The 13,447-nt window shown below is 35.2% G+C and overlaps 1 protein-coding gene across 1 annotated transcript in view; it reads left to right on the top strand.

Moving 5' to 3' along the window:
* Positions 1–13,447, top strand: part of PHLDB2 (pleckstrin homology like domain family B member 2) — a 55,151-nt gene that overhangs the window by 15,807 nt on the left and 25,897 nt on the right. Inside the window, exons 4-7 of the mRNA XM_083361354.1 lie at positions 799–1,179; positions 2,182–2,325; positions 4,149–4,286; positions 13,310–13,438. Coding sequence (XP_083217480.1) covers positions 799–1,179; positions 2,182–2,325; positions 4,149–4,286; positions 13,310–13,438 — 792 coding nt within the window. The remainder of the gene's footprint in view (positions 1–798; positions 1,180–2,181; positions 2,326–4,148; positions 4,287–13,309; positions 13,439–13,447) is intronic.

Genomic DNA, 13,447 nt, shown 5'->3' on the forward strand with positions numbered 1-13,447 from the left:
TTGGTCCTACAAGGGGTGGGTGCCTCTATAATAGAGGGACCTACAACATACCTTTTCCTTCCTATTCTGGTGGGCTGGGGAGATGTGGTAGTTCATAGAACTTCAGTGGGGAAAAAAAGGAATATGAGGAAAGCAAGAGAAGACAAAATCCACACAAAATTCAAAGCAAAATCAATAACAGAGTACTTGAATAGTATTACCTTTTAGTTAATGCTAAAGGTTTATTGCGGACTTAAAATAGATAGGTTTTTATTTCCTTGGATGCCATAAGATAGCCTTCGTTCTTTCTTTTATATTTTTTTATGTTGTGAAATATTTTCACTTTTATAGAATGTGGAAGAAAATGAAAGCCATTACTTTTATTGTCATTTTGCACAATTGAATATTTATCTGTCTATCAGTTAATCAAATTTATTTGCTGGCCATCTCACGGTTCATGATGACTCTGAGCACCTTGAACCACAAACTATATTCAGCCTCTGATTTTATGAGTTCAGTAATAAATTCTAAATAAGGGGTGGTGGTGAAACTGTCTTTCTTAGGGCCGTGCGATTGAATTGAAGGTGCTAGCTAATTTTCACTGGTGGTGCCATTCTGATTATTCATTGGATTCTGATTATCCATGAATACTGAAGTTCTCCTTTAATCTGTGTATTCAATATAAATATTATTCATAATTTAGAATAAAGTTTGGTTGACATTGGTAGTTTCTGTATGCCTGAAAAAAAGTTACGAAGCCCACAAAATATGTGAAACTGTGGTATATATCTTACTTTTAATTATTTGTTTCAATATTAGGAGCGTCAGAGACTAGAGACCATTCTTAATCTGTGTGCAGAATATTCCAAGCCTGACAATGAGCCTGCCACAATCACTACTGTAGCTGATGTTCAGAAAATTAATAAAGAACTTGAAAGACTCCAGTTGTCTGATGAAGATTCTGTCTTTGAAGATTCTCAGATAATAGCAGACTCAAGATTCAGAGATCATTTGCAGCTTCCAGCTGAAGATTCTGATTTCTCTGAATTCAGTGATCTTGGACAAAATTCTATGGATTTCATTTCCTCAAGAGGAATCAGAACGAATAAGCATTTAAATGTCAACAGGACGAGTTCACCTTTATCTTCTGCTTTCCTGAAGGATGTCACTGAATCTCCCTATCTAAGCATTATGTCAAAGGTAAACAGAATACTTTTCTGGTGGAAGGATCAGTAGATACCTCCTGTAAATTTTAACTGTTAGTATATTTTGCCAAATGCAATTCCAGACATACTTAGTTTTTTTTCTTTTTAGGACTGTTCCAAAGACTTTTTTTTGAGGGTGGGTGGGAGAGGGAAAGAAAGTTCTGGAGGCACACACAGGTTTCAGTGTAGTGTGTGATTGACTATCATTATCAATATACAAAAGGAAGCTGTGTAATTTTCAGATGCCACTTCTGTTCAGCAAAAGCTACTTTCCAGAAAAATGTATCTTCCTTTGATATGGCAGGAAGAAATCATAAGCATCATCACACAGATTGCAGTTGTATCACTAAAGAGGGCAGCGTTTTCATTTTATGTTTCATTTTATATATCTGGTTCAAATAGATTATCTTCAAAATGTCTAGAGAAAATGATCAAGAGATACTTTTAATAAGGAAAAAAACCGTATCTCTTCTCTTCTTTTTTTCCTGTTCAAGTCAATGTTGAGTCTTGGTGACTGTCTGGGCCAGTCCAGGTTTGTAGGGGGTTTTTTGGCAAGATTTTTGGAAGTAGTTTGCTATTGCCTGAGAGAATGTGACTGTGCAATCAAGGTTGCACAAATGCCTAAAGTAGTGCTAGAACTCATTCCCTCCCACTTTCAAGGCTGATTCCTTTTACCACAGCGTTGTAGGAAACGCTCTAAATAGGATTTCTAGAATTACATTTTTAAGAATTTTTGTACCAAGCTTTGAAATGATTTAACAATTATTATGCTTTGTGCATGCTTTTGTGTTAGTGCTTATTTTGTTTATAGAAAAAATATGAAAATGAATGAATATTCTGGAACGTACTGTAACCAAACTAGATTATTTAACTTGTATATTAGGTTATTATTATTAAATTTTAGGTTGGTTGTTTTTACGAAAAGAAAAAAAAATGATAATTGCATGCTTATCCTTTAAAAACTCTTTTAAAAAATGCAATTATTGATTTGTTACAGTCACCAGAATGCATAAGCAATGAACAAGTAACATCAGAACTTAATCAAATGGAAGAACAGCGCATTATAATACTAAATAACCTGGAAGAACTTGAACAAAAGATCAAAGACTTAAATGATCAGATGGATGAATCCTCCAGAGAGGTATAGGATCTCTTTTGTTTATTTCTGAATGATGGATTTTCATCTTTAAATCTGCAATAAATTCTTGTTATAGAATCTGCACTTATACAGATAATTAAAATGGCATTTCTCATAAAGAATATTTCATGACCACAAATAAAGTGAATATTGAAAGAAATATATCTGTTAATTTCACCCACAATATTGACTATTTCCTTTAGCACTTTCCTACATGGAATTAGCACTAGATATTATTATATGTCAGATACAAAACTAAGAGAGGTTAGGATAATTAGATTTAGCAGTTATAATCTAGACTGTAAATTGGATACTGGTAAATTAGGCCTTAATTTAAGCCTCCGAGTGTTATTTGGTATAGAGATGAGCAACATACACATTTAATGAATTTAATCAGTAAATAATTTGGGGCTACACTCTTGCTTTTCATACTGCCAATGAAATTATACATATTAGTTCAGAATTAAATCCCGTATATATTGGGATTTATTCTGTACTATATCTTTAAAGAATTGTACCCTTGAAGATTCGTCTGGCAGAATATTATAGTATGTTGTACTTACATTTTGTAAATATAAGAACATTACAGATAGATACCAGTTTGAAGTAACTACTCCTGGTAATGATAGCCAATATGGCAATTGCTATGGATACTGTATGATGTTCAGTAAATTGTACTTCTCAAAGCCCAGAGCATCCAAAGGCATGAGCCATGATGACGCAGTGGTTAGAATTGGAGGCTAACTCACTCCTCGCTGCCAGGAGTTTGATCATGGAATGGAATGGAATGGAATGGAATGGAATAGAATAGAATAGAATGGACCTTGGAGGTCTTCTTGTCCAGCCCCCTGCTCAAGGTTCACTCACTGACTCAAGGTTGGTAAAGTGAGGACCCAGATTGCTGGGGGCAATATGTTGACTCTGTAAACTCCTTAGAGAGTGCTCTAAAGCACTATGGAGCGGTATATCAAGGTGCTGGTTATCACCTATAAAGCCCTACATGGCCTGGGTCCGGGATATTTGAGGGAACACTTGCTGCCGGCATCAAATGCCCTTCGCCCAGTGCGCTCCCACAGGGAGGGTCTGCTCAGGGTTCCGGCGGGTGACACCCAGGGATAGGGCCTTCTCAGTGGGAGCGCCTGCCCTCTGGAACCAGCTGCCGGTGGAGCTGAGGACTGCCCCCGACCTCCGATCATTCCGCCGGGGCCTGAAGACCTGGCTTTTTCAGCTCTCGGGCCCAGACTGAGGAAGAATTTTTAATTTGGGGTTTTTTAACTGACTACAGGGTTAATTTAATACTTTTTAATTTGTTCTTAATTTTTGTATTTTGGATTTTTAATTCCCTGTAAACCGCCCTGAGTCCTCAGGGAATAGGGCGGTATATAAATATAACTAAATAAAATAAAATAAATAAAATAAATAAATATAAATCTAAGTGCTATTGGTAAAGCATACTCTCAATCCATTCCTACTAATTTCAGCCCAATTACATACATTTCCATTAATTTTATTTTCTTGAAAATCTTACTTTTGCTCCAATGTGCTAGTGCGATGATTTGTCACAAGGAAGTTCTTAAACTACAAGGCAAAAGAGCTAGGCATTCTATGAAAATAACCTTGTTGAAGTTTGATTTAGGCATTCATTATTTTTCAGCATTTTCTGTTCATTTAGATATGTTCATCTGTTTAAAACATTAGGGCTTCCTAAGAACAGTGTTTGCTGTATTCAGATGTATATCACATATAAATAAGCCTTCAAGATATACTGTATGTTGGAATTACTTTATGAAGGAGATTGAGGCGGAGAATTTTTTTTATGTTCTTAGACGGATATGGAATGTGCCCTGTTGGAAGCAGAGCAGAAATCTGAAACAGCTGAACTGCTCAAGGAGAAGGAAATAGTAGATCATTTGAACAGGAAGATAGCAGAGTTGGAGAGAAATGTCATTGGTGAAAAGGCCAAGGTAAATAAGTGGATGATATCACATTTTTTCCATAGGGTTGGAATTTTAGAGAGAAGGGATTTTTTAAAAACAAGTCTCATGATACATTGTTTAAAATTAAAGGCAGAAGAAATGTTGCAACTAATTAAAAGACAACTGCTGATTATCCAAGTTTGTGGAAAATAAAATAGAAATAGAAATTAATACATTGAGATATTTATTATATCAGGTAATTAAAAAAATAGTACATTGAATTATAAACATTCTACAATTTTATAATTATATAAGAATCAAAGAGAATCTATAAAGTAAAGGTAAAGGTTCCCCCACACATGTGTGCTAGTCATTTCTGACTCTAGGGGCCGGTGCTTATCTCCATTTCAAAGCCGAAGAGCCAGCGCTTGTCCGAGGACGTCTCCGTGGTCATGTGGCCAGCATGACTAGACGCCAAAGGCGCACGGAATGCTGTTACCTTCCCACCGTAGTGGTCCCTATTTTTCTACTTGCATTTTTACGTGCTTTCGAACTGCTAGGTTGGCAGAAGCTGGACGAGTAACTCTGCTACGCGGCACTCGGGATTCGACCCGCCAAACTACCGACCTTCTGATCAACAAGCTCAGTGTCCCAACCCACTGAGCCACCGCGTCCCTTTAAGAGAATCTATAATACACCTTAAATATATACATTATATATATATATATCAATTGAAACATAATCTGTCTCATAATGAAAAAATGTGAATTAAATAGTTTACTCCTACAATCTAAGTGATAAGTGAACATCAACCATAGAATTGTTTACAATTAAACGTTTGTAAACTTGAAGAACAAGAAGAAAGAGCAAAAATGTCAAAGTACTGAATATATTTCATAGGCTCATATCATATATATCATATATGACCATTAATTATATTACCTACAGTATCTTGGGAAGGAAAGAAATATAGGGTATTTATTAAATTTTAATCGATTATCTAAGGGTTAAAGAGATACGCAGTTAGAATACTATTGGTATATAAAGCAGAGGTCTCCAAGCTTTCCGAGCTCGAGGACCAGAGGGAAGGAGAACAGCTTCAAAATTGGTGTGCGCATGGGGCTATACACACTGGCACGACACTAGCAGCCCCATTTGTGCATGTGGCATGTGCTGATGCTCTGCGCATGTGCAAACAGCCGTGCACCCCATGGTGGCTAGTGGCCCATTTGTGCATGGGCAAACTGGCTGTGCCAACTGCCCGGGCTAGCAGTGCATGTGCAAACAGGCTGTAAACACCCACCCCATGCTAGCATTCCTGTTCATGCTGGCGTGCATGCGCAAACAGGGCCGCAGGTGCTAGCGTGAGTGGGGGGAAATGCGCACCCACATGTGTGCTCACCAGCCAGCCGTTTCCACAGCCCACTGGTCAAGAGCCCACGGTCCAGTCCCGGGCCTCAGACCATAGAGTGGGGACCCCTAATATAAAGAATATCTAAAGGGAAACCCAGAGAATTTGAGGATATGCCTTTCTCTTCCTGCTGTAGTTTTGACAGCTTGAAAACATTTTCATTTCTAAGCAAGTTCCATGGCTTCTTTTGAAAAGCAAACAAAAGCTTAGAAAAATAATTTGGGGAGATCAGATGTCATGGGTGGATGCCCTTCCCAAATTTTTACAAATAGGATCAAGTAGTTATATACTAAATGTACAATTTAATTGCTTTCATGCACAATAAAGTTTACTCTGGTCCCAGTTCAGCTCTGGTACATGCAAATCTAGTAGTTTCTTATTTGATATATCTTATTTCATATACACAGAACTACTTCAAATGCAGGATCTTCCCCATTTCCTTTATGGAGAGAAACAATATTATTTTATAGCAGTAGTGTTGGTTCATAGATTGGATTACCTTGCACCATTCTAGAAACTCATTAGAATGTCTATGCTATTCTGATTAGAGTGACAAGATTACATTTGTAATTGTTGCTTATGTTTATGTTTCAATCTGTTCTGAAGGCTTTCAGCACGTATTTAAAACATAGAAAAAATAACCCTGTTTCAGTTAGGCATGCTTTGTTAGTCTTCTGTTAGTGAGGCATGTGCCACTCTACACATCACATATAACTGCTGGGAGGATGTGAAGGCAGAGGGTATGCTAGTTTGAATCTCCTCACTCCCACAGCCCCTGTTACTTAATACAGCTCATGAACTGTATTCATTCATTAGTGATGAACGAATCTTGTTGGCTTCCATTTCAGTTCCAGGAACAATTTAAAGTTTTAATGTGACTAATCCTATTACTTATTCTTCTCTTTAGAAGTTAGCCAGTTTCAATATTATGCTCAGTAATTAAATTGTAAAAGTATTTTTTTCTATATAGTACATTGTAGAAAAAGATCTCTGAGAGAACTTTGGTAATTTATTTTATATTTTTTGTATTTTTTCAAGGAATTAATAATAATTCCAAAGAATAGTACAGTCTTCCAGCATACATTTGTTTCTTTTACATTGGAAACATCCACTTATGTCCTTGGAATAAACGCAACTGAATTCCCTGGGACTGTTTGTTAGTAAAACTATATAATTTATACTGAATATTATCCTGAAAGTGATATCATGTTCCTACCATTTCCATTTTATGGTTTTGCTTTTAATTTCTTCTTTTTTATAGTAATGTTATTAATGATTATAGCTACAACAATAAAAATAAACAGAAACTAAAAAGATAGAAGAAAAAGAAAGAGCAGTAGATGCAGAAAAGAAAGAAAAAAATAGAGAACTAGAGAAGAAAGAAAAATAACAATAGAAAAATAAAAATATACAGAGAAATGACTTCCAATTTGCATCACAAATATAAATATTGATAATTTATCACCTCTTTTTAAAATACAACCAATTGGTCCTATTCCCTTATCCATAAACAAATCCATAAAGCATCATCATTTCAGTTTTGATGTCAGTCAAAGTCCATTAAAGGGTTACCAGAAATAACAAGTCACCTATTTTAACTTTGATCAGATAAACCAACTTTATATCACTTTCTTTTATAACAGTCTTCTAACAATCATAATATTTAGGGTTGTCAGCTATTTTTTTACAGAGCCTCTTCAATCTTCCTTTTTTTTCTCCTCCAGAAAAAAATCTTCCTTTCTTAGCAGTTGTGATGATTATAACCAATTGGGTGTTCATGAAGAGTGAAATATTAGATCTTATGAAACAGTTCCATTCATTAAAATGTAGCAGTTGTATTTGTATATTTGATAGCCTTATGTTCAGGAAATGGGTTAAGAACCCCTATGAAGTCTTGATCTGGACACCTGCTTCATAGGAAATCTTGTTTGGATTTGTATGATGGTTGTAAAGCATGTGTTTCTAGGGCTTGTAAAATTCTGAAAAAGCAGTGCTTTGAATAAAAATATAACCAGATTTCCATCTAATTGATCAGCAGCTGCACTGGCTTCCTCTTTCATATGACTATTATTAATGGCAGTTTCAAAGTGACTGCATTTATGACCAACTTTATCTGCAATATGTTAAAGTCTCTATACTACAGTGTCAAGGCAAGGAAACTTTTTGCAGCTCTTAAACCTAATTAAAAAAATTTGTTTTAATTGAAATAGTCAATGCTTTTGATGTTATGACTGTTTAGACAATAGACCAGGGGTAGACAACCTTGGCTCTTTTATGACTCAAGGACTTCAACTCCTAGAATTCCTGAGTCAGCATGGCTGGCTCAGGAATTCTGGGAGTTGTAGTCCACGAATCATAAAAGAGCCAAGGTTGCCTACCCCTGCAATAGACCTAAGTATGGCTTGTCCTCTCTATCGTTATTCTGTTGCGCAGTATCTTGGCACACAACATTAATCCAGAGATAAAGTGTAATATCAAAAATCAGGAAATCAAGTTAATGTCAGGATGTTTTGTTTTGTCTTAATACTTTGGAATAACTTGGAGCACTGGTTTATCACGAGCTTGAATATTCATTGAAAAGCCATTATGTGATCAAGATTATGACCAATACATTTGCCCATTGCTTCTTAAGCTTTGCATTACAAAGCCTTATGTGATTGTCCAAACGAGGTTTATTTGGTATATAGTTCTGGCATTCTGGTATTTTATGGAAAGTATTGAATCATTTTCTAATGGGAATTTATAATTTTTGAGGGATTTGAAGTTCAGCTCATTCAGTTTTTTTCAGCTATACTGCTAGCTTAACACATTTCTTAATGTAAGCAAGTTTGAAGTCTTTTGGGAGAGGAAGGACTAGATTTTTCAAAACTGCTTTGCAGTTCAGAATGTTAATACTTGGGAAACTGCAACATTAATTTTACAGTTTGGAATTTGTTTTTTTCTTATGTAAAATATGTCCTTTTCCTTCCTAAACAGAGTTTATAGCTAATTGTCAAAAAAGCTTTGATATAAGCTGAGACAAATAAAACAGGTGTTTCAAGTTTTCTCTTTCTCCAGAGAAAGAGGTTTTTTATGTCGTTTATGTGAAGCAGACAGGGTTTATAGGCTCCTGCCACAGCTGGGAATCTAAGAAGGATTTGGATTTTGTTGGTGATATTTGATACTGTCACAGCTGTCCAAGGGAAAAAGGACTTATATTCAGGATGGATGGGAACTTCTTCCTGCCTTAGGATCTCAACAGGTTTCATTTCTCTTTTGCTGTTTATCTCCTGGTCAGGATGCTCAAATCTTCCTAACAGCAAAGTTCCAGTGGAAAGGCAAATAGATAGCTACATTCAATCATGCATGTTCATCTGGGTGGAAAAAAGCCTACTGTGAAGAAGGGAAGGAAATGGAGAAGCAGGAGTTTGTTCTGGGCCAGTTCCCAGTTGAATACTTGGCTAAGCTTGTGGCTTCCTTTGAAGTATCAAAGGGTATGTAGAGAGATAGGCTGTTCCATTATACCCTCTAGATTCTGCATGTGGACACCTCTAGGATTTCCTAACTACTCGAGAAAATAACCCAGTTCCCTTCTAGCATCGCAAACTATTATTTGATTTCTGATTTTTGTTTAGTTACAGATTTTTGTGTTGCCTGTATATAGCTGCATGCATTATCTCAGTCAGTGTATTCTATAAATGAAATACAGTTTAGGGTTTGTATGTAATAATGTTTTTACAACATTATTTTAAAAACAAAGTACAAAGTGCATGAAACCATTGACATGAATAAAATGTTATATAAATATTTCTTTTTGTGAAAAATTTTAGCAAATATAATCAAAGCAACTGCATATGTATGGAAGGGATATACTGTACATGACTATGTTGATTCTTTTCTGATCAGAGTTATATACTGTCTAGAGGTTGTGACTAATTTTTAGAGTTAAGAGACATAGCCAGCTGCCTATTCTGTTTCTCCCTTTCATTCTGTTTTATGGGCATTCCATTTAAAATGGAATATAATGGCATATACATAGAATGAAGGCTACTGCTAAGCTTGTAAGCCGCCCTGAGTCTTCGGAGAAGGGCGGGATATAAATGGAATTTTTAAAAAAATGGAAAGATGAAAAATATATTTAATAAGCAAATTGTATAGGCACAGCATACATACATGTGTATTACAAAGTTTGTATAAAATATCAACTCTATTTTTTTAAAAAAATACTTTGAAAAATCTTTTAAAGGTATTGTTGTTTTAAACCTAAGCATCCATATAAGGACTTTTAATGTTTGTTTTTGTAAACAAAGGACAATAAAGGGTTATATTTGTTTCTAGATACACTTTTATATTAATACTTATTAAGTAATCCTTTAATTCCAGAAGGGTTTGCTGGAAACTATACAACTTCTGGAATTTAGTTTCATTTTTACAAATGTGTCTTGTGCTCTGTAACATTTTATTCAGAAAAAAATGTATCTGTCTATAACACATGACACAATAAGTGTCTTATAGGGTAGTAGAATAAATCTTCAATATTCATGTTTATTTGGTGGTCACTGTTCAAGAAGGTTCCCCATTTTTTTTAGAAAAAAACTTCTTTATAAATGTGTTCTGTTGTATAAAAGACATTCTGATCTAACAAAATGTATGTCTCCAGTCTTAAGAAAAAAAATAGGAAATGGTGCTTCCATTTGGCATTATATTTCCTTGTCTATCCATTACATGCAGCTGTTAACCTTCCAAATTAATGACTTCCCTTGTAAGATGAGCTCAATGACATCCCTGTATTTAGTATCATTCAGCAACAGAAGATACTAACTTTTCTCTTTAGCTTCCTTGTTACCCTGGCAAATGAAAGCTTTTGAATGAGAAGCTCTAAGAATTCATAAAAGTACCAAGAGTAGTTTATAGGATTTTGTTTTTGTTTTTTAAAGACTCAGTAACATTCTGGGAGATTAAGATATTTTCAGTTTTCATGGCCAGTGGAACAGATACAAATACTTATTTTTCCTGAAACAAAAATTGACTAAACAATTTTTAAAGTTATACCCATAGAAAACTAGCTTTGGGATGGATTTTTAAAAAGGAGATCCAGGAAGATCTAAGAAGCCAGCAAGCTTAATGTCTGTTACGTGCAAACTGATAGTAATCAAAGAAAATTTAAGCATGTAGAAACACACCTTAAAATCAGCATGGACCCTGTCCAATCAACCTGCTTAAGAACATTTAGGTAGGCTAAAGGGAGCTTTGGTATGATTCAGTAGGGTTATTGATATGCTCTTTTGTTAATCAATACTGCTACAATATAAACTGAAACTTAACAGTAGGGCATGCCCATGGAGTCCTAGGAACCTTTAAATTAAATATTGAATCAATGTTCTTTACGTTATAGAAATTTGCTTATAAATCAGAGAAAGAGAGAATGGCTTTTTTTCTGCTGGAGTGGAATGTTCCAGAGTATTTTTCTTTTCAGTGTACCATTAAGCTAAACAGTTCTCATAAGTAGGCCAGCTGTGAAAGTGAGTAAAACCCTGGTAGACTGCTGTGAAATATTGGCTTACCTCTTCTGCTTCGGCTGCTGTTCCCAAAACCTTTTCTTGCTTTATAGGAGGAGAATATGAAGATATGCTTGTGATGCCCCCTATACTTTTTTTCCTGGAACATCTGAAAGTAAAGAAAGGACCAAAGGAAGATTTAGCTATGAATGAACTAAATTCTGTGACTCCTAATCAAGTTTAGGGGCAAAAGGAGAAAACTAGGGGGAAAAAAGATAAATTAGCCCAGTGAAAAGTTAAGAAAGAGACTTCTTAGAACCCTAGCAGATTGAAATAAAAATATTTTATTCTTCCAATTAGACTTGCAGCATCAGCAAACCTATTGCAAAAATCATAGGAATATTCAGAAAAAAGAGAAACTTTTAGTACTGATTGGTCATTTTGTGCAATCATTCTATTCATTTTAACAAACATACTTGCCCGTGGAAATTAAGCCTACAAGGGTCTATTGACAATGGAATAATACAAAATGTGTGACTTATATGAGTATCTAATTGATGAAATATTATTGAAGTTTTTATGTATTTATAGTCATTTTTTTTCAAAACCAAACCAAACATGTTTATGAGAAATTTGTAAAAAAAAGTATAACCTTAAAATTTAGTCTGTTTTGATTTTCGGGTAAAAGAAAACTACATAACTATGGAAAAATGCAGTGCTTTTTTTGTAAAAGAAAAAGGTGCCGGAACTCACACATGTCATACAACCCGCCTTGCTTACGCTACAAGGTTCCATCTAAAAAAAGGTGCCAGAACTCCGTTCTGAGTGTTCTATGAGAAAAAAAAGCCCTGGAAAAATGTATTGCCATATTTGAGACAGGAGCTAATTGGCTTAGAATTTGTGTTAGCATATCAAGATAGGCTTCCTTCAGCTGAACTACTTTTTTTTTTCCAGCACGTTTGATCACTGAAACAGAATTTCCTGCCCCAAACCACTTATTGCTGAATGATCTGTCTTTCTCTTCTTATACACTGCCTTAAGCACCACTTATGTCTTTGTCTGTTATCTTTATGTCATTGCAAATAATATCTGTTTTCTTCACACTGGAAAGCATGATTGTCCAACCTTTTGCCTTGCCTGGGCCACATTGGGCTGCATATAAAATATATAGTTTAAATAACAAGCTTCCTTGATTTTTTAAATATTTTTATTATCTTGTCGGACTGCATTACTAGCTATCCAAGGCCACATGGAGCCAATAGACTGTAGGTTGGACACGCCTGCTGTAAAGCTTTTGCCTTGTTTTCCTTCTATCATTAGGAAATTAACATGTTACGATTTCTGTTTCATCATAGCTATTGTGTCATTGAACTTGAAAGCATCAAAGGTAAAACTACATCTGGAACAAAAACCCCAATAGACCTGGTTCCGGGAGTATAATTATAAATCTAACTGACTTTGTTTCTGCTAATTAAGAATACATACAAGGAATGGAAATTAATAAAGTTTATGTTGGGAGCATATATGTTCTCAATTCTGAGTATGGCTTTGTTACAGATACAAGTCATTGCACAGTAATGTTTTATCTTCATTAATGTAAAGATAAGTTTGAAGAATATGGAACTAATAAAATTCCCATCATAAGGTTCATCACTTATGTCGGGATTATGACTTCCACAATTTCTGTTCACTGTGCTGAAAGTTGTGACCCCCAACACGATCTATAGGGAGCTAGGTTGCTAAAGATAGCCTCATATAGTATGTTTTATGGCAACTTTACTTATGTAGCATAGAATTACCATATGTTCCAAACTATAAGACAGTTTCTCTTTGATTACCGTAAAGGTCCATATCTTCTGAATATACTTAAGATTTTTTTTATTATGAGATGAATGAATCTAATTTTTTCACATATGATGTTAAATAGCAGAATATATACTGACAAGTATCTATAACAGGTTGACTAGACCATCTTTTGGATATTCCCAGGTTATTAAAATTATATTCAGAATATTGCACTAATATGCAAATTAGCTACAGCCGACCAGCATGGAAAGCATTCTTTTGAAGCATTTAGCTCATTCCTTCAGTTTCACCTCTTTGCCTTTTGCTCTTCAGAACCACTAACTACTGCTTGGGTTTGAAGGTAATTCTGTTGTTTATTTTTCTGGCTCAAACTCCAGGAAAAAATAAAGCTTGATGCTGAGAGGGAAAAACTAGAAAAGCTTCAGGAGCTTTACTCCGAGCAGAAGACTCAGCTTGATAATTGCCCCGAGTCCATGAGGGAACAATTACAGCAGCAGCTTAACAGGGTCAGTAGC

The sequence above is a fragment of the Vipera ursinii genome (assembly GCF_947247035.1).
Source record: "Vipera ursinii genome assembly, chromosome: 4".
Lineage (NCBI taxonomy): Eukaryota > Metazoa > Chordata > Lepidosauria > Squamata > Viperidae > Vipera > Vipera ursinii.